This window comes from Nansenia antarctica, assembly GCF_963989245.1.
Source record: "Nansenia antarctica genome assembly, chromosome: 9".
NCBI classification, from domain to species: Eukaryota; Metazoa; Chordata; class Actinopteri; order Argentiniformes; family Microstomatidae; genus Nansenia; species Nansenia antarctica.
Window position 1 is genome coordinate 15,300,559 of NC_137679.1, and position 27,920 is coordinate 15,328,478.

Here is a 27,920-nt window from a genome sequence, read left to right on the forward strand (position 1 = left end):
CTAAATGTCCTCCCTGTCTCACAACAAATTAAGTCACATGAGAAAGTGCAGGAGACAGTGAGACGCAAGCAACAGGAGAGTAAGGAGTACACAGACAGAATGAGGGGAGCGAAAGTGCCCATGTTCCAAGTGAATGACACCGTACGTGTCCGCAGACCGGAGCATGTAAAAAAGGGATCATCAAGATTCACAGAACCGCTGACAGTAGTTAGTAAAGCAGGACAGAATACATACCTGCTCAGTGATGGTCGAAAATGGAATGCATCCAAGCTTACACGCTTCCCCAAGGATGCTCTGTCTGGCACCAGTGGTGAAAAGGAGATTGAGCTAGAGGAGTTCATGGTGCCCGAGACAGAGAATGTGTTTAATGAACCAGGTCCAAGAAGGAACCTTAGAGTCAGAAACCCACCTAGGTGGCTGGTAGACTTTGTGCCGTAGAGAACGTACTAAAAGGGTAGGATAGAACACGGTTCTAACTTAGTACAAAAAGGTCCTACAATGCAATGACAAAAGTGAATGTTCATTTCATGGTTCACTGTCATAAACTGTTTATTGTTGTTATTCATTCTGCTGATTCATTCATTTTCATTTCCTTAGTTTTCATTTTATTTCAATTGTACTGACACCAGTCTACAGAATATTGCATTCTTTGAGTACTGTAATTCCTTTAAGAAAGGGGGAAATGTTGTGTCCTGTTTATACCGCCAGTGGGCGCTAGTATGATAGTGATGTATGCAGTGACGGAAGTGATGTATGCACTTCCGGATGTGGAGATGAGGAGTTGAATAAAGTGCGAAGTGAAAAGCAGCTGCGTGTCTCCCGGTCTGATTCTTTCCTAACTACTTTCATACTACAGAATACCACACACATGTCTCAGCATACAGCTAAAATAACTAATACCTTGTGCAGCAAGTTATTCCAACAATTGCCAAGACATTATTAATAAAACAAAGTTTTCGTATTGCCGCATAAACAATTGTTCATAATTCGTGACTGTGAAAGATATAAATGATTCCTCAACCATGAGCCTTTCCCATTTAGTGGCTAGGTTTATGGATGGCAGCTGTAAATTGTGTCATATTCCTGTGCAGGCTGAGCAAATTTGGACCGTTTAATTCGCACACTGGACTTGGAGCTACTGCCGTCGGGGCGACGGTACCGAGGGAGGGTGTGGGTGGGGGGCGGATGGGCGGGACCGCCGGCTGAGAGCCGCATCGCCGCGCTTTGTTTTGCCTCGGAGGGGATGTGTCGGCGCCAGCCAATGAGCGGACTGGAGGGGGTGGGCCAGGGTGGGCCAGCCAATGAGCGGACAGGAAAGGTGGGCTTAGAGTGACGAACCCCTTCGAGCGTCGACGGACAGCTTCAATCCAGACCCTCCTGTCTCCAGTCTGGTTCACCTTGCTGCCCGCTCGGTCTAGTCTAGACTACTAGATAGATAGACTAAAAGCTCATATTTTGTAGCGTGCATCCTCTAGACAACACAGCGTAACTGCTTCGCTTTTTAGGGATTAAAAACCGGTTGAAATCAAAACCGGTGTTTGTTGAGTACCTACGTGATACAGGCACGGGGAGGTTGATTACGTGACATACATCACCGGCGTCTCATTCATTCTCGCTGATTTAACCGGTTTAACCGGGTTCATTCATACCCCAAGAACGACATGATGACCACCAAGTTCATCAACGGGCTGTCGTCGTCGCCGTCCCTGTCCCTGGGGCTGCTGGTGGAGGAGAACACCCGGCAGGTCCAGCCGGACACGATGGAGGACGAGATCAAGCAGGATGAGCTCCGGCCCAGCGAGCCGGACCGGGAGACCAAACGCAAGGCTTACTCCTGGTGCCGGGAGTTCCTCCACGGGGCCTGGAAGACGGTGGCGGAGGAGGACTTCCACATCAGCATCATAAGGTTAGTTACATAGTACACACCCAGCCATCACCTTGTCTCGAGACATCTTAAGACACATTTTGTCAAGACGTCTTGAGACACGTCATAGTATGAGTCCTCCCTCCCTGCCTGCCTGGTGTGTCTGCCTGCCTGTCTGCCTGCCTGTCTGTCTGTCTGTCTGTCTGTCGGTCCGTCCGGTGTGTATAAGGTAGTTATGGGTTAGGGTTAGTCCCTGCCTCCCTGCCTGGTGTGTATAAGGTAGTTATGGGTTAGGGTTAGTCCCTCCCTGCCTGGTGTGTATAAGGTAGTTATGGGTTAGGGTTAGTCCCTGCCTCCCTGCCTGGTGTGTATAAGGTAGTTATGGGTTAGGGTTAGTCCCTCCCTGCCTGCCTGGTGTGTATAAGGTAGTTATGGGTTAGGGTTAGTCCCTCCCTCCCTGCCTGGTGTGTATAAGGTAGTTATGGGTTAGGGTTAGTCCCTCCCTGCCTGCCTGGTGTGTATAAGGTAGTTATGGGTTAGGGTTAGTCCCTCCCTCCCTGCCTGCCTGGTGTGTATAAGGTAGTTATGGGTGAGGGTTAGTCCCTGCCTGCCTGCCTGGTGTGTATAAGGTAGTTATGGGTGAGGGTTAGTCCCTGCCTGCCTGCCTGGTGTGTATAAGGTAGTTATGGGTGAGGGTTAGTCCCTGCCTGCCTGCCTGGTGTGTATAAGGTAGTTATGGGTTAGGGTTAGTCCCTCCCTGCCTGGTGTGTATAAGGTAGTTATGGGTTAGGGTTAGTCCCTGCCTGCCTGCCTGGTGTGTATAAGGTAGTTATGGGTTAGGGTTAGTCCCTGCCTGCCTGCCTGGTGTGTATAAGGTAGTTATGGGTTAGGGTTAGTCCCTGCCTGCCTGCCTGCCTGGTGTGTATAAGGTAGTTATGGGTTAGGGTTAGTCCCTGCCTCCCTGCCTGGTGTGTATAAGGTAGTAGGGTTATGGGTTAGGGTTAGTCCCTCCCTGCCTGCCTGGTGTGTATAAGGTAGTTATGGGTTAGGGTTAGTCCCTCCCTGCCTGGTGTGTATAAGGTAGTTATGGGTTAGGGTTAGCCCTCCCTGCCTGGTTGGTGCGTCAATGCTTTGTCACGTAGCAGCGATTCTCCTGTTAGGAAAAGAAGCGTTTCTGCAGAAAAGCGCTGCGGTTCATTTTAGCCGGTTTCCTTTCTAGACTCTCTGCCTGTCTGTCTGCCTGCCTGTCTGTCTGTCTGTCTGTCTACTTGTCTGTCTGTCTCTCTGTCTGTCTAGCTGCCTGTCTGTCTGCCTGTCTGTCTGTCTCTCTGTCTGTCTCTCTGTCTGCCTGCCTGTCTGTCTCTCTGTCTGCCTGTCTATTTGTCTGTCTGTCTCTCTGTCTAGCTGCCTGTCTGCCTGTCTGTCTGCTTGCCTGTCTGCCTGTCTGTCCGCTTGCCTGTCTGTCTGTCTTTCTGCCTGCCTGCCTGTCTGTTCGTCTGTTTGTCTGTCTGCCTGTCTGCCTGCCTGCCTGTCTGTCCGCTTGCCTGTCTGCCTGTCTGTCTGCCTGCCTGTCTGCCTGCCTGTCTGTCTGCCTGTTTGTCTGTCTGCCTGTCTGTCTGTCTGTCTTGGTTTAATTGGTTGGTTGATGTTGACAGAGTTGTGTGGTTGGTTGGTTGGTTGGTTGGTTGGTTGGTGTTGACAGCATTGTGTGGTTGGTTGGTTGGTTGGTTGGTGTTGACAGTGTTGTGTGGTTGGTTGGTTGGCGTTGACAGCAGTGTTTCCCCTGCTGAGTGTTCTGACAGAGCAAGTTGCTTCAAATTGGTCGTTATTATTGTGACTAGAAAGTGTCTGATTAATAGTTCTATGGTGTGAATAGTGTCAAAGAACTAGTACGCTAGCTAGCTCAGAGGTGATTAGATGAGCTAGTCTGCTTGCACACTTGCCAGCTAAAGAGCTAACTGGGTGCACTTTGTTATTTTACTTAAAGTAGATATGCAATCTTTCTTATTCTGCTGGTATTGGGCTTTATGGTAATACCATAATGGCATATTTACAGTACATGGACAGTGGATTGAAGCATTGGAAATATGTTTTTTATAGATGGACATGCGATTTTTTTTGAGGTGAGAGACATTATCTGACTGCATTTCCCACAGCAATCCAATATTCAATTATAATTATGTTATTTTGATAATTATAATTATGATATGGATCAATTATACCTCTTATTAGATTATAAATACTCTGGTTGTTATGTTTGCCTTTTGGTTGACAGCAAAAGAGGGAGAGAGGAGGATAGAGAGATAGAGAGGGAGAGAAGGAGAGAGCAGGATGGTGTCGGCACACCAGAGAGAGAGAGCAAGGACCAGGTGAGAAAGTGGACAGGTAGTCAAGACCACATAAGTAGCCTTGTGAACCGATGGTTCTCGAGCCTAATGGCCCATAGGTCAGGAGCTTATCTCCTGTTTCCGTAGCGTGAGGCGGCTGGTATGTCGCAGGGTCTTACCCCCTGGCTCGGTCCCCATGCCTCGGTCCATGCCACCCCCCCAAGGCAGCAAACCTAGGGGAAACACTGGACAGCGTTGTGTAGTTGGTTGGTTGATGTTGACAGCATTCATTGTGTGGTTGGTTGATGTTGACAGCATTCATTGTGTGGTTGGTTGGTTGGTTGGTTGGTGTTGACAGTGTTGTGTGTGGTTCACAGGGGAGGTCTCAGCTGTGTGTGTGTGTGTGTGTTAGGGATGCTCCGATCTGGATTTTTGGGGCCGATACCGATCACCGATTTTTTTCCTCAAGATCAACCGATACCGATACCGATACCGATTTTTTTTAAAAATACATAACTGTAGGCCTACTGACTGGATAGCCTACATATTTTTTGCTTTTTAGACAAAAGTTTTGATCCATTAGGCACCAAGCAAACGCAGACCCATTTTTATGGCATAGTAAAGGTCTGGCCTATCACCCAGTTAGGGCCTGAAGCCCAAGTCAGTCGATATGGCTGTATAAAAGACATCATAAACGTGGCCTTCATGGTTTACATACTGTTACGTCCTCCTATGTTTTCTGTTCAGTTATCTGTCTTCCCCAGGAAAAAAAAAAAAAACGGTTTTTGCGATCGGCCATTTTTGCCGATCACCGATCGAGTCATTTGGAGTGAAATCGGCCGATTTAAATCAGTGGCCGATAAATCGGAGCATCCCTAGTGTGTGTGTGTGTGTGTGTGTGTGTGTGTGTGTGTGTGCGTGTGGTTCACGGGGGGGTCTCAGTTGTGTGTGTGTGTGTGTGTGGTTCACAGGGGGGATCTCAGCTGTGTGTGTGTGTGTATGTATGTGTGTGTATGTATGTGTGTGTGTGTGTGTGTGTGTGTGTGTGTGTGTGTGTGTGTGTGTGTGTGGTTCACAGGGGGGGTCTGAGCAACAGCCTGTTCCTCTGCAGCCTGCCAGACGGCGAGGCCTGCCTGTCTGGAGAACCACGCTACGTCCTGCTGCGCCTCTATGGAGCTATTCTACAGGTGGGTGGGGGGGTGTGTGTGTGTGTGTGTGTGTCTGTGTCTGTGTGTGTGTGTGTATCTGACGGCCCCAAGACTCTGGAACGCCCTCCCCCCTGACTTGAGAGCCGCTCCCTCAGAACTCGTTTTTAAACGCCAATTACCTAATTACCTATTAAAGACTCACCTGTTTGGACAGGCCGGTAGTCACTGATAGCCACCTATGTTCCTGTTTATGTTCTGTTTATGTTGCCCCTTTGGGGTGTTCCTCCGTTTTTTGTGTTTTTTTGATGATGTTTGTTTGCGCTTTTCTTTTCACCCTGTGCATTCGTGCTGTGAAGGGCGCTATAGAAATAAAGTTTTATTTACTTACTTACTTACTTACTTGAATGAATGAATGAATGGTCTTTATTGTCATTAATATAGTACAGGTACCATACAACGACATTTGGGAGGGGGGGCTCCCCTGGTGCTAGGAAAAAAAGAATACTAAAAACAAGAAGGGAAAAGAGCTGGTTTACATAAATAAAGGCTATATACACTATCCACTATACTATACTATACAAATAAAACACTGTGCTGTACTCTATGCTATGCTATAAATATCCTAACATTTCCTATCTCTGAACCTTATGTACCCGAGGGTTGTCATATTGCACATAGTATTATTGCACATTCATTTAAAGTGTCGCAGTTGGCAGGTTTTAAATGTTCACAGTTGTGTTTCAGTATTGCACTTGATTACAATCTAGTAGCTGCCATCAAATTGTCTAGATTGTCCAGGGCCTAGAACCTAGGTCTTTGCTGTGTTCAGGGCCTGAATGGCCCTAGGGTAGAAGCTGAGCTTCAGTCTATTTGTCCTTGCGGACATGGTCCTGAACCGCCTGCCCGAGTGCAGCCGAACAAAGTGTTACTTACGGTACTTACTTACTTACTTTCTACCTCTGCCATAGGGTGCATGTGTTGTGCTCTGTTGTTTTAATGTTATTGAAACTACAGCAGTTGGAGTTCAAACACTGTTTTGTGTCACAAGTTTCCTACCAGTAAAAACAAACATGGTGTCATGTCATGGTGACTTTCAGCAGGTAAATGCATATTCTGGTGTTTTGGTATGTTGGCATGTTGGCATCCGATCAGACTTCGAAACATTCGAAAAATGTGAATACATTTCATACAATCAATGACACATCGCTATTCAACTAACACAGCTTGTTTTGTGAGCCTGCTAACAATGTAAAGTAGTGTTATAGTTAACTAGGGCGCAGTGGGGATTACTAACCCAATCCATTGCATTGCAGTGTTTTGGCTTGGCTATATAATCAATATTAGCCTATATACAGTGCTGCAACAGTTTGGATTTGAAATGAGTATGAGGTTAAAGTACAGATTCTCAGCTTTAATTCAATGTTGTTGATTTTTCAGATTGGTTTCACCATTTAGAATTTACAACCTTTTTCATACATCGTCCCTGTATTTCAGGCCTCCACAAGTATCAGAAAAATGGCTTGACAGGCTAGTCAGGTGTTCTCCGTCACCTCACGTGAGCGTCAGAGATCAATGTCTGGTATTGATTAGAGATCAATGTCTGGTATTGATTAGAGATCAATGTCTGGTATTGATCCTAGGCTTTGTGTTTGCCTTTGGAGTCTGCTGTTGTCCGTCAGCATGCAGGGTTCCCGTGCTGGTCTTAAAAAGCCTTAAAGTCTAAAATCCAGCAATCCAATTTATAAGGCCTAAAAAGGTCGCAAATTTCAGTTATTCGGTCTAAAAATGAGGTGCTAGGTCTTAAAAATGAGATCTTGCAAGGAAATCACAAATCAGTCCGACCACATCTATTTGTGTGGAAATTAATCAAGCTGGAACCCAAAGAAATGCCAATTCGCTTCCTTTTTTGTCTGTATGGCAGTGAAATTCCTAATTTCATCACCTCGAGGATGACAAAAAGCTATCATATGGTGTCACGAATAGGTCTAAAATTATATTCAAAGAGGTCTAAAAAAGGTCTAAAAAGGTCTTAAATTTGGCTTGTTGAAACTTGTAGGAACCCTGAGCATGGGGAGCAAAGAATCAAGGAAGCTGATGTGAGGCTGAAATATCAGAAGAAATCAGAAACATAGACATACCAAAATGAACAGTTTGTAACATCAAAAGAAAGACAGCATTGGTGATAACGGCACCGTTTCCCCGACGGCAGTAGTTTGAACAATGTCTGATTTGGGTGACTGGGGTCCCTGTAAAAGAGGAGAGGGCCAAAATCCCTCCTAGGATCTGCGCAAACTTTGTGATCAACTACAAGAAACATCTGAAATGTTTGAAATACTTATTTTCCCCACTGTATAGATAAACATTTAATAAGATAACAAATATGATAATAGAAATGAATAAAAAGACATGGATGGAAGTGTTGGTGTTTAATCACAACTGTTATTTGATTTCTTCAGGGAGTTTGTTCCAGGAGCATGCAGCAGCGTGACTGAAAGCTGCTGCACCGTGTTTTGTTTTCACTCTTCGAATGATTAGCTGATTAGTCTCAGCCGACTTTAGGGGCATTTCTGGAATATATGGTGGGAATATATTCTGACGATGTCTAGCTGGTTCACTTACTGAGACAAATGTGTAAGTCGCGTTGGCTAAAAGCGTCTAAATGACTTAACACTAGGACAACCATGCCTATTTTACCTACTATAAGAGTCTTTACAATGGGAAGCTGCTACTTACACACAACGACCACTATGAATGAATGAATGAATGAATGAATGGTCTTTATTGTCATTGCTATAGTACAGGTACCAAACAACGAAATTTGGGAGGGGTGGCTCCCCTGGTGCTAGGAAAGAAAAAAAAAAAAAAAAAACAGAAGGGAAAGGAGCTGGTTTACATAAATAAAGGCTATGTACACTATCCACTATACTATACTGTACAGATAAGACGACTAGGGTTGTCATATTGCACATAGTGTTATTGCACATTCATTTAAAGTGTCGCAGTTTGCAGGCTTGAAATGTACACATTTGTGCCTCAGCACTACACCTGATTTTTTTCAATCCAGCAGCTGCCATCAATCCGTCCAGACTGTCCAGGGCCCAGAACCTAGGTCTTTGCTGTGTTCAGGGCCTGGATGGCCCTGGGGTAGAAGCTGAGCTTCAGTCTGTTTGTCCTTGCGGCCATGGTCCTGTACCGCCTTTTCGAGGGCAGCCGGGCAAAGTGTTCGTACCCAGGGTGGGTGGGGTCTCTGGAGATCTTGGAGGCCTTCCTGAGGCAGCGTGTGTTGTACAGCTCTTCCAGAGAGGGGAGGGGGGCGCCGGTGATCTTCTGGGCTGTTCTCACGACTCTCACTAGTTGGCTGTTCTCACGACTCTCACTAGTTGGCTGTTCTAGTGTTAATGACCCCACCCATGGCTGTTCTAGTGTTAATGACCCCACCCAAAGCTGTTCTATTGTTAATGACCCCACCCACGGCTGTTCTCGTGTTAATGACCCCACCCATGGCTGTTCTAGAGTTAATGACCCCTCCCACGGCTGTTCTCGTGTTAATGACCCCACCCATGGCTGTTCTAGTGTTAATGACCCCACCTACGGCTGTTCTAGTGTTAATGACCCCACCCGCGGCTGTTCTAGTGTTAATGACCCCACCCATGGCTGTTCTAGTGTTAATGACCCCACCCACGGCTGTTCTAGTGTTAATGACCCCACCCACGGCTGTTCTAGTTAAATAATACGACTGGATGCTTAAACAAGGCACACACCCAGGCTGCACTGGAGGCCTGGCCGTGCCAACCAGGCTGCCATGGCAACGCCGCATGCTGATAACGTGTCAGGTACATTCGGATTACAGAACACACACTCATGTTGGTAGTCACGGCGACCTCAGACCGACCCCTTGAGGGAGGACGTTGTTGCTGATTGGTCTGACCCCTAACTGGGCCTGGTGCTGTACAACATGAGAGCCTAACTAACACCCCTGTGTGTGTGTGTGTGTGTGTGTGTGTGTGTGTGTGTGTGTGTCTCCAGATGTCCTGTAATAAGGGAGGTGCCGTGCAGGAGGATCCTGACCCCTCCCACGTAAGTAACTAACGGCAACCCCTCCCCTGTAGGTAACTAACGGCAACCCCTCCCACATAAGTAGCTAATGGCAACCCCTCCCCTGTAGATAACCAACGGCAACCCCTCCCCTGTAAGTACAGTGGGGTGCAAAAATGTGGGCACCCCTAGTCAAAATGCCTTTTACAATTAATATCTAAGTGAAAAGAAGCAAACCTAACCTCTAAATGGTACAGTTAAGTTAAACATGACACATTTCATCACATTTTAAAGCAAGATTATTATTTTTTGTTTTTACAGTTTCAAAATAATAAAACAAGGAAAAAGGCCTTGTGCAAAAGTTTGGGAACCCTGTCAGCTGGTACTTTGTAACTCCTCCTCTGGCAACTTTAACAGCTTGCAAATGCTCCTGTAGCCACCTAAGAGTCTTTCAATTCTTGTTTTGGGAATTTTTCCCCATTCTTCCTGGCAGAACACCTCTCGCTCAGAAATATTCCTCGGCCTTCTTGCATGTTTGAGATCTCTCCACAGATTTTCAATAATATTCAATTTTGTGTTGAGGTCATAGGAAGGGCTTCTTTCTGGCAACTCTGCCATGTAGGTCTTTGTTGTTTAAGGTACGCTGTATTTTTGTCCTGTGAACAACTAGACCGGTGTCTGCTACTCTTTTTTGCAGCTCTTTTGCAGTGATGTGTGGGTTCTCCTGAGCATTTCTCACCAGATCTTTTGCCATTCTATCTGAACATTTTCTTGGTCTTCCAGATCTTGCCTTGACAATTGTTCCATTTGTTTTCCATTTTCTGATGATGTTTCTGACAGTGGAAATGGGTAACAAACACAACAGCCACCGCAGTCAGATACTTTAGATGGCATTGAGTTACTTCAGAATATATAGTTCAACCCTGGAATTATATTCACCTGACTCATTGAAGCCCTAACGAGTAAATCACCTTGGTCTGGGCATTAGTAATCATCTTCTCAAAAGGTAACAAGGAGCGACTTGATTAGTTAGACTGTCTGGGTTAGGGTATTTAGGGTAGTTAGTGTAGTTAGGGTAGATAACCTCCATATCACAAACATCAGCGCTGGGAGCAGGACTTCTAAAGATACTGTAGGAATCCCTGTTCACACACACACGCACACTCACACACAGACACGCACACACGCACACACATGTGTGGTGTGTCAGTGTCCAGAGTCCAGTGCCAGCTCATAGGATGATGTCACAGCTGATAGACGCAGTCACGTGATTGGGCCATCAGTGAAACGCTTGTTGTCTCCTGAGGATAACCCTAACTCTAACTCTTAACCCTAACCCTAACTCTCACTCTGACCCTAACCACATATGTGTTTACATACGTAGGTTAGACAATAGGGTTAGAGTTAGGTAATAAAGTTATGTAATGAAGTTCTATATGAGGTTATATAATTAAGTTATATAATTAAGTCCTATATGAAGTTGTAGGTATGCAGGTTATTTATTTATACATAGCAGTCACGGTCACCTGGCTCTTACTCAGCGCACGTGTGTGTGTGTGTGTGTGTGTGTGTGTGTGTGTGTTTGGTGTGTGTGTGTGTGTGTGTGTGTATGTAGGGAGCAGAGGCCATGGTGTTAGAGAGTGTGATGTTTGCCATCCTGGCTGAGAGAGAGCTGGGCCCCAGGCTCTACGGCATCTTCCCCCAGGGACGCCTGGAGCAGTTCCTCCCCGTAAGTCACCCTCTCTGTGTGTGTGTATGTGTGTGTGTGTGTGTGTGTGTGTGTGTGTGTCTCTGTGTGTGTGTTCTGTTCAATGATGTGTGTTTAATTAAAACAAAGGGAATAAATAAACCATATAAACCACAGCTGGTTAGAACGCAGCGACAGATACTCAGGCGTTACGTAACCATGACGTTACGTAACCATGGTGCCATCCAAAGGGAGGTCAGAATACTGCAGCGCACACACACACACACACACACACACACTGACAGTAAATCTCCCCCCTAGAGTCGTAAGCTGGCCAGGCGTGAGCTGAGTCTGCCCGGTATCTCTGCTGAGGTGGCGGGGAACATGGCCCGCTTCCACGCCATGAGGATGCCCTTCAACAAGCAGCCTAACTGGCTGTTTGGAACCATGGACAAGTGAGTAACAGGCCCTCTCATTGGCTAATGGGCTAGAGAGTAACAGGCCCTCTCATTGGCTTATGGACAAGTGAGAGTGTACAGGGTTCATGTTGCAGTGTAACCATGGAAACCAGAGTGTTGTAGGGTAACCTGTGTGTGTGGTTTGTGGTGTGTGGCAGGGACGTGCCGTCCATATAAGCAGGGTAAGCAGTGCTTACCCAACGAAAAAAGAAAAAAGGACCGTGAAAATATTAAAATAAAAGTGCTTGTAACCGTTTGTTTGTTTTCATTAAAAGAGTCGTATTTTAGGTCCCAGGGCAGCAGGAGTCATTCATTTTGATGTTGCATTTTTAGCGCCACCTGTAGGAGTAAAGCACTTCCTACTCTGCAAGCACTCCTCTCTCTGCTTTCCCTCGCGTACATTCGAATGCGTGAAAATGTCTTTTTAATTTTTTTCCGATGCCTCAGCCCGCTGTGTAATGTGACCAGGGTAAGCATGCTTTCAGCCAATCAGAGTAGTTCTTTCATTCCGATAAGAGCTACTGATTGGCTATCATTTTCAAGTTCACAAGTTCACAAGTTCATCAAGTTCACACTACTTTCTCTCGCCCGGCAGAATAGTTTATGCTAGCTCAAACGATCTAATCAATAAGGATAACTTGCTTGATTTTGTGAATATGGACATTACTGTCAGCGACCTAAAGGGATTTCGTAGACTGGACTGGACTGGAAAAACACAACTACTGGCTAAATGCCGCCCGAAGCCTCCAGCAAGCCTGGTATGAGCGGTTTATATGATTTATATGATTCGCGAGGCTGGGGGCGATCTGTGCTTGTTTATATGGTTTGAGTACTGCTGTGCTGTGGTTCTGGACCAAAAGTGTTTGAGAGAGATAGAGAGGGAGGGTTTGTGATGTCAAGTGCCTGTGTGACAAAGTGTGAAAAGAAAGTGTGTTGTGAATTTACTATGGAGGATGGAAACGGTGTGTGTCTGTGTTGTGCGTGTGTGCGTTTGCGATGTTGAAACTGGACTTGTAGATTTCAGCAGGCTGGCTACTTGAAAAGATCTTTGAACAATGAGCACCCCTGATATAGTCGAAACTGGCAACTGTTTTTTTTGTTTTTGGTAATCTGACACTACCGTTTATTAGCGGGTTCTAGGGCATCAAAATTGCATTTCCTTGAAACTGCGTTCACTGATAGCGTGTATGTGTAATTACGTGTATTTCTATATTTTATGCTTACCCAATCTAAAAGCTCACGGCACGTGCCTGGTGTGTGGTGTGTGCAGTGGTGGATTAACACATAGGCTTACCTAGGCTGCAGCCTAGGGCCACCACCACTAGGGGGCCACCTAACATTGGATAAAAAAGTAATAAAATAAAATAAAATAATAAATAATAAAATAAAATAAAAAATCCTGAGGCCCCCCTATATTTTCTATAGTTTGATTCGAGAGAAATCTCGCGCATCTCATCTCACCAGTTTGAGTCAAGCAGGACGTATAGCCTAGGCTAAATTCGCCGGTCAAAGTTGCAAAAATGAAGCGGACGCACATTAGTGGGGCCAAAAAACGAAAAGAACTAATGAAAAAAGAACTAAATATAGCAAAGTTGCCCAAGATTTCAAAAAATGTTTCTAATAATGCTGCTGCGCCTGCGACGACCAATGTTGTCGAGAGTGAGAGCCACGAAACGGTTAGCTCTGGGTCGGGTGTTGCTAGCACTAGCAGCGCTGAGGCGAACATGGGGGGGGAGATGCAGGCTGTCGAGGCTGAGCGCGGAGAAGAGGCACTAACGTTACCACCACCAGCTGACAGTGACACTGATCCCGAGCAGGACAATCAAGAAGAGGAGGCAACACCACCACCAGGTCCAGACACAAATCCTACCACCACTTACAGCTCGGATCCTGGATTGTGGGATACAGTTGGTGAAGACATGAGAACATATTGGATTAAGATGGGGCCACAATGTTGTCAAAATAAAGATGCTAATGTCGCCGCTTCAGAAACACAGCACAAGCATCAGAAGAGGTATTTTTCAAAAACACTATTTAAAAGAAAACATTCAAATGGCGAAACCGTGCCTCGAGAATGGTTAATTTATTCACCTGCAAAAGGAAAAGTATTTTGTTTCGCATGTAAATTATTTGCAGACGGTGCTCATAAATCAGGACTCAAAACAGGCTACAATGACTGGAAAAACGCAGCAGTGTGTCTGGCTGAGCATGAAGGTTCCGAAATATGTGATGCGCTGTGGTGTTGCTGGCTGTATTGACTCAGAACTAAAAAAGCAGTTTGACAACGAGTGTGCTTATTGGACAGATGTGTTAAAGCGAGTGGTTGTAGTGGGGAAGTTTCTTGCAGAGCGAGGATTACCATTGAGGGGACACTGTGAAACCTTTGGCCAGCCTTATAATGGGAATTTTATGGGTGTGTTGGAAGTGATCAGTGAGTTTGATCCATTCTTGAAAGCGCACATAGACAAATATGGAAATGCTGGCAAGGGAACCCCATCTTACCTCTCATCAACAACATGCTTAGAATGTATTGAATTGATGGGAGAGCATGTCCTAGCTGAGATAATCAGTCAGGTAAAAATAGCAAAGTACTTTTCAATCAGCGTCGACTCTACACCAGATGTTGCACACACAGCTCACAGCTGACCAGCTCACATTCATCATACGATATGTGTCACCAGATGGATGCGTGGAGGAGCGTTTTCTCAAGTTTTTGCCAATTCAGAGTCATTCAGGGGAGTCACTTTATCAGTCTGTTCTTGGCGTTTTGGAAGAAATGGGCATTGACATCAATAACTGCCGAGGCCAATGTTATGACAATGCAGCCAACATGTCCGGCATTTACAGTGGTTTGCAAGCACGCATTAAGGAGATAAATAATAGCCCCGCGGTGGTGTAGCGGTCTAAGCACTGGCCACTAGTGCATGCTGCCCACCGGGGCCGGGGTTCGTATCCCGGCTCGCCAGACCCGGATATGGCCAGGGCACACACGGGGAACGGCATATTGGGCGGCCGCTCCCGAGGGGGGTATAGGAGTAGTTCCGGACAAGGATCCGTCGCGCAACAGCGCCCCCGTCTGGTGCTGGAATAACGGTGCTGGGCTCGAGGAGCCAGTCAGCTAGTCTGCCTGGCGGCCTCCTCTGGGACTGCCGGCCGCGGGGTCATGCGGCGGATCCCTCGCAATAGGCAGGGGATAATTGGATGCTAGGTTGGGTTCAATTGGCTACCAAATTGGGTGAAAAAAGGGATCAAATCTGAAAAACAAATTTATTAAAAAAAAAAAGAAAAAGGAGATAAATAATTTGGCCGAGTGGGTACCCTGCGCAGCGCATACACTCAATTTAGTGGGAGTTGCCAGTGTAAATTGTTGCCCTGTGACAATGGAATTTTTTAATTTTGTACAGACACTTTATAATTTTTGGTCCAAATCCACGGCGCGTTGGCAGATAATAACTGCGGGGCTAAATGTTATTGACAACAAGAGGCTGGAGACATTGAAAAGTTTGTCAGATACTAGATGGTCAGCACATGCGCAAGCAACAAAAGCACTACACCAGAACTATGCCAACATCCAAGAGTCACTGAAGAAGATGAGCGATGACCCGATCCAAAATAGCACTACTCGGGATGAAGCCACGACACTTTACACAAAGATGGAAAAATTTGAGAACGCCTTTCTGTGTTCTATGTGGAACACCATACTGCAGCGCTTTCACCAAACTAGCGAAGCTCTACCGGCAGTAGAGCTGGATTTATGTAATGCTGTTGATTTAGTCTACTCATCAAGGGATTATGTGGCCAGTCTTCGGGACGATTTTGACAAGTTTGAGAGTGCTGCAAAAAACATGTCCCCAACGTTGTCCCAATACTACAAAGCAGACACACAGAGGCAGAGAAGACGAAAAAAACTGGCAGATGAATCCACTGAACCTGACTGTGAGCAATCAGGCCGAGACAACTTTAAAGTAACGGTTTATATCGCTGTCATAGATCGACTCTTCATGGAACTAGAGAGGAGGTATCACTCATACAAAGATATTCAGCGGACATTTGGTTTTTTGAACAATATTCCATCCATCTCCATACTAGATCTTCGCACAAGAGCGGCTAATCTGCAGAAGAAATATGCAGGTGATCTGGAGGAAGATTTTTTGGATGAAGTCAGACAATTCAGGGAATTCATTAAAGAAAATTAGGACACCTCAGCGAGGTCACTGCTGAAACTTATAAGAGGAAGGAAAATACAGGCAGTGTTTCCCAATGTTGATATTGCACTCCGACTGTTTATGACTCTGCCTGTAACGAATGCCAGCGGGGAGCGGTCTTTTTCTAAACTGGCACTTGTCAAAAACAAACTAAGATCCACAATGGGCCAAGAGAGGCTAAATCACCTGTGCCTGATGTCAATTGAGTCTGACATTCTGCGCACATTGGATTACACCAGCCTTATTAAGGACTTTGCTGCCAGAAAATCAAGGAAAAAGACCTTCTAAGGGTAGGACCATTTATGATTGTGTTGCCTTAAGCTGGGCATCTATCTCTTATTTTGTGGATGTAATTTGGACTGTTGCTGTATTGATTTTGTGTGTCTCTCTCTCTCTCTCTCTCTCTCTCTCTCTCTCTCTCTCTCTCTCTCTCTCTCTCTCTCTCTCTCTCTCTCACACACACACACACAGTGTCTGTCTCTCTCTCACACACTGTCTCACTCTTTCTCTCACACACACACACACACACACATGCACACACAAACACACACACACACACACACACACACACACACACACACACACACACATTGGGCTAGTAGAGTATTGATTAGGCCTACATATAGCCTACTATAGAGCACTATATGTTTACATGCCAACTAATTAGCTAATTCATTTCTGTCATTTAGAGCTGAGGGGAGCAACAGAGAGACAGACAACAGGACAGCAACAGAGAGACAGACCACAGGACAGCAACAGAGAGACAGACAACAGGACAGCAACAGAGAGAGGAGAGCAACAGAGAGACAGACAACAGGACAGCAACAGAGAGACAGACCACAGGACAGCAACAGAGAGACAGACAACAGGACAGCAACAGAGAGAGGAGAGCAACAGAGAGACAGACAACAGGGCAGCAACAGAGAGGCAGACAACAGGAGAGGACAGCAACAGAGAGACAGACAACAGGACAGCAACAGAGAGGCAGACAACAGGAGAGGAGAGCAACAGAGAGACAGACAACAGGACAGCAACAGAGAGGCAGACAACAGGAGAAGGTAGCAACAGAGAGACAGACAACAGGAGAGGTGAGCAACAGAGAGGCAGACAACAGGAGAGGACAGCAACAGAGACAGACAACAGGAGAGGAGAGCAACAGAGAGGCAGACAACAGGAGAGGAGAGCAACAGAGAGGCAGACAACAGGAGAGGACAGCAACAGAGAGACAGACAACAGGAGAGGAGAGCAACAGAGAGACAGACAACAGGAGAGGAGAGCAACAGAGAGGCAGACAACAGGAGAGGACAGCAACAGAGAGACAGACAACAGGAGAGGAGAGCAACAGAGAGACAGACAACAGGAGAGGAGAGCAACAGAGAGACAGACAACAGGAGAGGAGAGCAACAGAGAGACAGATAACAGGAGAGGACAGCAACAGAGAGACAGACAACAGGACAGCAACAGAGAGACAGACAACAGGAGAGGAGAGCAATAGAGACAGAACTGAGGTGAGGTGAGCAACAGAGATAGTTCAGGATGATAACAACCTTTTCAGTGCATTTTTTATTGTTTGCATTATGTTATTAAAGCACAATGTGTTTTATGGTAAAGCATTATGAGTGGTGTGTGTGTGCAGGGTGCTCGTGAGTTGTGTATTTTGGGGAGGGGGAGGCTCGTGTATGGGGGGGGGCCTCACACAAAGGAGTAGCCTAGGTCCACTGACCACCTTAATCCGCCACTGTGTGTGTGTGTGTGTGTGTGTGTGTGTGTGTGTGTGTGTGTGTGTGTGTGTGTGTGTGTGTGTGTGTGTGTGTGTGTGTAGGTACCTGAAGCAGGTGTTGAGGATCAGCTTCACCAGAGAGTCTCTCACTCGCAGGTTCACACACCTGCTGGGCCACAACCTGCCTGAGGAGATGGCCTGTCTCAGGTAACCTAACATGACCCTAACATGACCACAACATGACCCCAACATGACCACAACATGACCACAACATGACCCTGACATGACCCTGACATGACCCTAACATGACCACAACATGACCCTAACATGACCACAACATGACCCTGACATGACCACAACATGACCACAACATGACTACAACATGACCCTGACATGACCCTAACATGACCACAACATGACCCTGACATGACCACAACATGACCCTAACATGACCACAACATGACCCTAACATCACCACGACATGACCCTAACATGACCACAACATGACCCTAACATGACCACAACATGACCACAACATGTGTGTAGTGACTACTTCCTGTTGAATAATGATGTGTGTGTAGTGACTACTTCCTGTTGAATAATGATGTGTGTAGTGGATACTTCCTGTTGATTAATGATGTCTGTAGTGACTACTTCCTGTTGAATAATGATGTCTGTAGTGACTACTTCCTGTTGAATAATGATGTCTGTAGTGACTACTTCCTGTTGAATAATGATGTCTGTAGTGACTACTTCCTGTTGAATAATGATGTGTGTGTAGTGATTACTTCCTGTTGAATAATGATGTGTGTGTAGTGACTACTTTCTGTTGAATAATGATGTGTGTAGTGACTACTTCCTGTGTGTGTAGTGACTACTTCCTGTTGAATAATGATGTGTGTAGTGACTACTTCTTGTTGAATAATGATGTGTGTGCAGTGACTACTTCCTGTTGAATAATGATGTGTGTAGTGACTACTTCCTGTTGAATTATGATGTCTGTGTAGTGACTACTTCCTGTGTGCAGGTCTCTGCTGGAGGCCACGCCCTCACGTGTTGTCTTCTGTCACAATGACTGTCAAGAGGGTGAGTCTATAACACTACTTAACTAACTATATAACTATAACCAGGGGTGCACATAACTGGTGCGCCAGTGCGCATGCGTCGCCAAAATGCATGCTGCGCGGGAGATCAGCGGCATGAACGCGCTCTTGCGCACCAACAGCTGGAAGCGCTGGGAGAGGAATTTACTTCCTCAAAATCCAACTGCTGACTGCTGACTGCTGCATCACTGCAAGCCCCACTAAGTAACTATTTGCCGTCCCCTCAGCCGAAGGCGACCGACGATGACCACGGCGACTCCCCTCACGAAAACATTCGGAAAGTATCGTAACTCGTACTTTCATTCCGCGTATCGCGTATCGCGTATCGCACGGTTATCACGGCTATCACGCCGACACGTGAAAATTCAGTCCCGAACGACTCGTCGCTAAAAGGAAAAACAACACCAAGGGACTTCACGTTTCTTTTCTCTGAAGCTTTCAAACGTTCAGACGTTTGTTTTACAGCTTCATTATCGCACCTAGACCCCTGACCCAGGGAATATGGTTGGGAATTCTATTAGAAGAAAAAAAAAAAGACTTTGTTGCACAATCAAAATAATGAGCTATTTAAAGTGATAGCCTACTACAACATCCTCTACCATGGTTGAAATTGAGGACAGTGATAACTTACAGCAGTCAAGAGAGCAGTGATGATGATGATGATTAAGCTTGTAGCATAAGTAAATGCTTAGGCTGTAACTTTTTGTTGAAAAGTTGATTTCAGTGTTTACAGAACAGAGCAGTGCTTAAAGAGATGTCAGTTTATTTCATTGTGTTTAAAGAACAGACATTCAGTTAGTGCTTAAAGAGATGTCAGTTGATTTCAGTGTGTTTAAAGAACAGACATTCAGTTAGTGCTTAAAGAGATGTCAGTTGATTTCATTGTGTTTAAAGGAGTCTGACAGACTTTCATGCTTAAAGAGCAGTCATTTGATTTTGCATTTGTTTCTTCTGTTTTGCACACAATCATTTGTTCGTTCATCTTTATTTATGAATAAATGTCGTTTTGCTAATATAAGTTATCCAGGTATTCCTTTTTTATCCATCCTGTGGGACGGGTTGTGACTCGCGAGCTCGGGGAGCACCAAGCAGCATCCCTAGGTGCTCCTCTGAGCACTGGCCCCAAAAAGTTATGTGCACCCCTGACTATAACTATACCTATATAACTATATAACTATAACTATACCTATATAACTATATCTAACTATATAACTATACAACTATAAAACTATATCTAACTATATAACTATACAACTATAACTATACCTATATACCTATATAACTATACCTATATAACTAACTATATAACTATAACTATAACTATACCTATATAACTAACTATATAACTATAACTATAACTATACCTATATAACTATAACTATATAACTACACCTATGTAACTATAACTATATTACTATGACTATTAGGGCTGGGCAAACGATCAAAATTTCTTTTTCGATAATCGCAAGAATTAACGATCAATTATCGATTAATTGATAAGCTTTTTTTTTCAGAAAAAAATAAATAATAATAATAATAAAATAACAGAAATAACAAGCATGTTTTCCTTGGGGAAAACACTTTATTTGTGTTGCTATTGCACACATTCATTCATTCACATTCAAACTAGACACTACAGTCAGATAACAATCCTCTTAAACAAGGCAGTGAGTAGCCTAAATTGTTTAACTTAAAAACACATTTTACGTTATAAATAAAAATATAGAAAATAAGTAACTCACCATAGGAGCAGTAAAAAAACAGTTACTCACAAATAGGAGGATGACTGAAAACGTTAGTGTCCTTAAAAAAAAATATATATATGCTAAATAGCAAAATATTTTTTATATATTTTTTTTGAGCAAAATATTTTGTGATCGACCAAGATCCTTATCGATCAATTATCGATCGTTGATTATTGATGCCCACCCCTAATGACTATACCTATATAACTATAACTAAACCTATATAACTATACCTATACCAATATAACTATAACTATACCTATATAACTAACTATAACTATATAACTATAACTATACAACTTTAACTATATAACTATAACTATAACTATATAATGATATATAACTATAACTATACAACTATAACTATATAACTAACTACACTGAACAAAAATATAAATGCTTGTTTTTGCTCCAATTTTTCACGAGTTGAAATCAAAGACCTAAGACTTTTTCTATTTACACAAAAGGCCTATTTCCCTCAAATGTGTTCTCAAATCTGTTTAAATCTGTGTTAGTGTGGCATATCCAGATGCTGATTAGACAGCATGATTATACAGCATGCTCACACAGCACAACGCCACAGATGTCGCAAGTTTTGAGGGAGCGTGCAATTGGCAGGAATGTCCACCAGAGCTGTTGCCCGTGAATTTAATGTTCATTTCTCTGCCATAAACTGTCTCCAAAGGCGTTTCAATTCCAATTCCAATTCTCGGAAACGCCTTTGGAGACGGCTTATGGTAGAGAAATGAACATTCAATTCACGGACAACATTGGGCTGTGTGATAAAACTGCACATTAAAGAGTGGTATAGGGAGAATGTGATAATATGTTTTGTTACTAGGGAACATGTGATAATGTGTTGCTAGGCAACATGTGATAATGTGGTGCTGTTGCTAGGCAACATGTGATAATGTGGTGCTGTTGCTAGAGAACATGTGACAATGTGTTGCTAGGGAATATGTGATAATGTGTTCTGTTGCTAGGGAACATGTGATAATGTGTTCTGTTGCTAAGGAACATGTGATAATGTGTTGCTAGGTAACATGTGATAATGTGTTCTGTTGCTAGGCAACATCCTGCTCCTGAGCGGACAGGACAAACAGAAGCTGATGCTGATTGACTTTGAGTACAGCAGCTACAACTACAGGTGTGTGTGTGTGTGTGTGTGTTGTAATAAGTGTTTCTTTGGTAAATAGTATTTTCCAAGAAATTAGGCACTGGTACATTCCACCCTGCCTGAAAACCTCAACTATCATCCCAGTCCCGAAGAAAAGCACGGTGAGCTGCCTAAACGACTACCGCCCGGTGGCACTCACACCAATCATCATGAAGTGCTTCGAGAAACTAGTCCGGGCCCACATACTCACACGCCTCCCGCCCAACCTGGATCCATACCAGTTCGCCTACAGAGCCCACAGGTCCACAGAGGACGCCATCGCGACGACTCTCCACGCCACTCTATCCCACCTGGAGAGGGGAAACAGCTACGCGAGACTGCTCTTTGTGGACTTCAGCTCTGCCTTCAACACCATCCTTCCAGACAGGCTAGTGACCAAACTACTAGACCTGGGACTATCACACTCTATATGTGCATGGATCAAGGACTTCCTGACCGACCGCCCCCAGAGGGTGCGGGTGGGCTCCCACACCTCCACAGCCCTCAGACTCAGCACTGGGTCCCCCCAGGGCTGCGTGCTAAGCCCCATCCTCTACAACCTCTACACCTACGACTTCACCCCCGTCCACCCCAGCAACTCCATCGTAAAGTTTGCAGACGACACCACCGTGGTGGGCTGCATCTCGGGGGGGGACGAGGCGGCGTACAGGGATGAGGTAGAGCAACTGAGCAAGCTGTGCAAGGTTAACAACCTGCTGCTGAACAAGTCAAAGACCCAGGAAATCATCGTGGACTTCAGGAGGAAAAAGTCCGAGATCCAGCCCCTGCTCATCGACGGAGAGAGCGTGGAGAGAGTCTCAGCCCTCCGATTACTGGGGGTGCACATACAGGATGACCTGTCCTGGAAGAACAACACAACCGCCACCATCAAGAAGGCACAACAGCGGCTCTACATCCTGAGAGTCCTCAGGAAGGAACACATCAAGCAGGAGATAATGGTGGCCTACTACCGCGGCGCAGTGGAGAGCATCCTCACCTACGGCATCTGCAACTGGTTCTCCAGCTGCACAACCGCGGAGAGAAATGCGCTACAGAGAGTCGTGAGAACAGCCCAGAAGATCACCGGCGCCCCCCTCCCCTCTCTGCAAGAGCTGTACAACACACGCTGTCTCAGGAAGGCCTCCAAGATCTCCAGAGACCCAACCCACCCTGGGTACGAACACTTTACCCGGCTGCCCTCGAAAAGGCGGTACAGGACCATGGCCGCAAGGACAAACAGACTGAAGCACAGCTTCTACCCCAGGGCCATCCAGGCCCTGAACACAGCAAAGACCTAGGTTCTGGGCCCTGGACAGTCTGGACGGATTGATGGCAGCTGCTGGACTGAAAAAATCAGGTGTAGTGCTGAGGCACAAATAATGTACATTTCTAGCCTGCAAACTGCGACACTTCAAATGAATGTGCAATAACACTATGTGCAATATGACAACCCTAGTCGTCTATCTGTACAGTATAGTGGATAGTGTACATAGCCTTTATTTATGTAAACCAGCTCCTTCCCTTCTTGTGTTTTTTTTTAGTTTTTTTTTCTTTCCTAGCACCAGGGGAGCCACCCCTCCTAAATTTCGTTGTTTGGTACCTGTACTATAGCAATGACAATAAAGACCATTCATTCATTCATTCATTCATAGGGCTGTACTGGGCACGTGCACACACACAAACACACACACACACACACACACACACACGCGCCTTGCCCCTCAGCTCCCCCATGGGACATTACAGCACGTGTTCATCTTTCCCTCTCTCTCTCTCTCCCTCTGTCTCTCTCTCTGTCCCTCTCTCTCTCTCTCTCCCTCAGTCTCTCTCTCTCTCTCTGTCCCTCTCTCTGTCTCTTTACCTCTCTCTCCATCTGTCTGTCTCTCTCTCTCTGTGTCTCTGTGTCTCTTTCTCTCTGTCTCTCCATCTCTCTCTCTCTCTCTCTGTTCCTCCCTCTCTCTCTCTCCCTCTCTGTCCCTCTCTCTCTCCCTCTCCCTCTCTGTCCCTCTCTCTCCCTCTCGGTGCCTCTCTCTCTCTCTGTCTCTATCTATCTCTGTTCCCTCTCCTCTCTCTCTGCCTCTCTCTCTGTCTCCCTCTCTCTCTCTCTGTCCCTTTCTCTGTCTCTATCTCTCTGTCTCTCTCTCTCTCACTCTGCCTCTCTCTCTGTGTCTCTCTCTCTCTCTCTCTGTTCCTCTCTCTCTGTCTCTGTCTCTCCCTCTCTCTGTCTCTATCTATCTCTGTTCCTCTCTCTGTCTCTGTCTCTCTCGCTCTACCTCTCTCTCTCTCTCGCTCTGCCTCTCTCTCTCTCTGTCTCTCTCCCTCCCTCTCTGTCAAGCATATGTATGTTATAATAATAGTAATAATACAAGTTGTGTGAACAGTGATGTGTTGTGTGTTTCAGGGGGTTTGACCTGGGGAACCATTTCTGTGAGTGGATGTACGACTACTCCCACGACAAGTTCCCCTTCTTCAGCATCTCCTCAGAGAGCTATCCTTCTAAAGACCAACAGGTACGCCCTAACCTGACCTCTAATCCCTAACCCTGACCTCTAACTCTGACCCTAACCCTTCTTCAGAGTCTCCTCCAGAACTGTATTGTTTCAAAGAGAACACCACAACTGTATTGTTCCACCTGACAACACCACAACTTTATTGTTCCACCTGACAACACCACAACTTTATTGTTCCACTAGACAACACTACAACTTTATTGTTAACCTGACAACACCACAACTTTATTGTTCACCTGACAACACCACAACTTTATTGTTCACCTGACAACACCACAACTTTATTGTTCCACAGACAACACCACAACTTTATTGTTCCACAGAAAACAGCACAACGTTATTGTTCCACCTGACAACACCACAACTTTATTGTTCCACCTGACAACACCACAACTTTATTGTTCTACAGACAACACCACAACTTTATTGTTCCACTAGACAACACCACAACTGTATTGTTCCATTAGACAACACCACAACTTTATTGTTCCCCCTGACAACAGCACAACTTTATTGTTCCACTAGACAACACCACAACGTTTTTGTTCCACCTGACAACACCACAACTTTATTGTTCCACTAGAAAACACCACAACTTTATTGTTCAACAGCAGCAGAACTGTGAGGAGTGGTGTCAGCACTGTAGCTTCCGTAGTCGCCATGGTGACAGAACAGGCCAGCCAATCAGCTTGTGGTTTGTCTCCTCAGCTGCATTTCATTGGCCACTACCTGTGTGAGGCGGAGGAGGGCTTCAGCCAGATGACCTCAGAGCAGCAGAACAGCCTGAAGGAACAGCTTTACCTGGAGGCCAACAGGTGAGTTACCATGGTTACACTACTGTACCTGGAGGCCAGCAGGTGAGTTACCATGGTTACACTACTGTACATGGTCTGGAGGTTACCAGGGTTACAATACCTGTAGGTAGAGGAGTGTAACAACAGGACCTGGGGAGTATTCCATCAATGCCTGAAGGAAAATCCAGAGTTATCCTTAAATCAGCCTGGATTTTCCTTTAGCGACGTTGATGGAATACCAATCCTGAATAGAATCAACCCTGTCCTTAACTCACACACACACACACACACACACACACACACACACACACACACACACACACATTATACACACACACGCACACACACACACACACATTATATACACACACACACACACACATTATACACAGACACGCACACACACGCACACACACACACACACACACACACACACATTATACACACACACACACACACACATTATATACACACACACATTATACACAGACACACACACACACACGCACACACACACACACACACACACACACACACACACATTATACACACACGCACAAGTGGTAGCTTGCGCTACATCAACAGTGCAAGTGTGGCTCCCTCTAGTGGTTGAGGCCTTAAACAACCACACACACTGTTTACACCCTAACCTTAAACAACCACACACACTGTTTACACCCTAACCTTAAACAACCACACACACGGTTTACACCCTAACCTTTAAACAACCACACACGGTTTACACTCTTACCCTAAACAACCACACACACGGTTTACACCCTAACCTTAAACAACCACACACACTGTTTACACCCTAACATTAAACAACCACACACACTGTTTACACCCTAACCTTAAACAACCACACACACTGTTTACCAGAGGCCCTAAACAAGAAGAAGGTGATGATGATAATGATGATAATGATCAACTCCCTGCATGACACCAGGGCTCTGAGGAGGGCAAGGAAGATCATGGCAGACCCCTTCCACCCCGGCCACGGCCTCCTCACCCTGCTTCCCTCTGGAAGAAGGTTGCGGCTGCCTAAGGCACTGAAGGCCCGCCACAGGCTCAGTTTCTACCCCTCAGCCGCCAGGCTGATAAATGACTCTGGCTTCCCCCTCCCCCCCGCCCCCAAGTCTGCCCAGGACTGAATATGCACTGGACTCACTGTAAAAACTCTGCACTGCACTTTACTTTATATTGCACTATCCAATGCACTGTTGTCTGTCCTGTGTTGCCCTGTTTTTTGACACGTGAAAAAAGTATAAACGCACTTACTGTAATGTCGAAGCAAATTCCTATATGTGTATGCATAATGGCAATAAACGTTATCTGAATCTGAATCTGAATCTGAATGATGATGATGAAGATGATGGTGATGATGTCATCCCCAGGTTTGTGTTGGCATCTCACTTCTTCTGGGGCCTGTGGTCGTTGGTCCAAGCCCGGCTGTCTACCATCCAGTTCGGCTACATGGTGGGTTGTTATCTGGTTGTCATGGAGATATGGTGGGTTGGTGTTGTCTGGTTGTCATGGAGACAGAGACCATGTCAGTCTGATATGTCACCGACGCACCGTCTCACGACCCTGTTTATAACATTAATATCAGTTAACGTTAAATAACGATCCTGTTTATAACGTTAACATCATTTAACGTTATGTAACTGTTCATAACGTGAATGTTATTTAACGTTATGTAACTGTTTGTAACATGAATGTTATTTAACGTTATGTGTTCATAACGTGAATGCTATTTAACGCTATGTAACAGCAGTGTTAATTTTGGCAGCTATTTTAGATTTAGTCTTAGTCTTTAAATGAAAATGCATGTTAGTTTTAGTCACACTTAGTAAATTTTATCCTTCTTAGTTTTAGTCTAGTTTTCGTTGAAGAAAACTCATAACATTTTAGTCTAGTTTTAGTCAACGGAATTCATTACATTTTAGTCTAGTTTTAGTCACATTAGATGTCTCTTTATAGGATAGGTCTAGGAAGTTATTAAAAATAGAAGATGGAGTATGACATGCTATGCCCTGTGCTGTGTTGAAGTAAAGACAATACCGGTATTGGGAATTGGATGGAAATGTATGGGTTATATAAAGTAAGCTGGGGTTTCAACAGATATAATATATTGTGGTGGGTTGACATAATTCACCCACGGAACTATGGGTTGGGAGTATTGTTCCGCACGGACAGTTAAGTGCGTGGTACCCGAGTTGTTTATTCAATTTTACTTACTGCTTGAGTGTGTTATTGACAATCGTTCATGTCCTTAATTAAACTTTTAGCTTTGTCATTTGATACGCCGCCTACGACTCCCGTCTCTCGGCACTACAATATATATAATAAGTCTTACAGCAACATTTGATTTCACTGTTTATGTAATATTCTTACCGTAGCTGGATATCTAGCTAGTCTATCTCTCTCCCATCGATGCAATGCTACTGTGTTGTCCTCATTACTACTAAGGTTAGGGTTAGGTTTATTGTGTTCTTCCCAGCTATTTTGAAACCACATCGTTTCTCTTCAGCTATTACGATGCACTGTGTTTTATTTTCTGTTGCGTTATAATTAAAGTGTGTCCATATATCTATTATTTTCTTTCTTCCAGTACCAATACCAACTGCTTGTGCTTGAACTTCAGCCATCATGTAGCCGTTTGCTTTGGCGCACTTCTTGCATGAATGAGTGACTGCACTCGAAAAGATAATTCATAAAAAATGTAAAAAAAAAAAATAAAAATAAAAAAAATCCGTTAATCCACCACAAACATTTTAGTCTCCTCTTAGTCTCGTCAACGAAAGTCAAAATATTTTAGTCACAGTTTTTATTTTCAAAGATCAATTTCGTGACGTCAACGTCATGGGAAAAAAGTTTGTTAACACATATTTTTCGTTACTCTGTGTAACAGTTTATAACGTGAATGTTATTTAACGTTATGTAACTGTTTGTAAGATGAATGTTATTTAACGTTATGTAACTATTTGTAACGTGAATGTTATTGAACGTTATGTAACTGTTTGTAACATATTATTTAACGTTATGTAACTGTTTGTAACATATTATTTAACGTTATCTAACTGTAATGTGCTTCCTGTGTTGCAGGAGTACGCCATGGCCAGGTTCCAGGCCTACTTCCGGCAGAAGAGGATTCTGGGACTGTAG

The 27,920-nt window shown here is 44.9% G+C and overlaps 1 protein-coding gene across 1 annotated transcript; it reads left to right on the forward strand.

Annotated features, from left to right (window-relative positions):
* Nucleotides 1-1,661: 1,661 nt before the first annotated feature.
* chka (choline kinase alpha) lies at nt 1,662-27,920 on the forward strand (the record flags this gene model as incomplete). The annotated part of the gene is made up of 12 exons (XM_080539537.1): nt 1,662-1,906; nt 5,270-5,378; nt 9,366-9,416; nt 10,990-11,103; nt 11,383-11,516; nt 17,547-17,651; nt 18,472-18,530; nt 21,361-21,439; nt 23,850-23,958; nt 24,667-24,773; nt 26,150-26,231; nt 27,861-27,920. 12 exons carry the CDS (start codon nt 1,662-1,664, stop codon nt 27,918-27,920), a joined length of 1,254 nt encoding a protein of 417 aa, XP_080395663.1.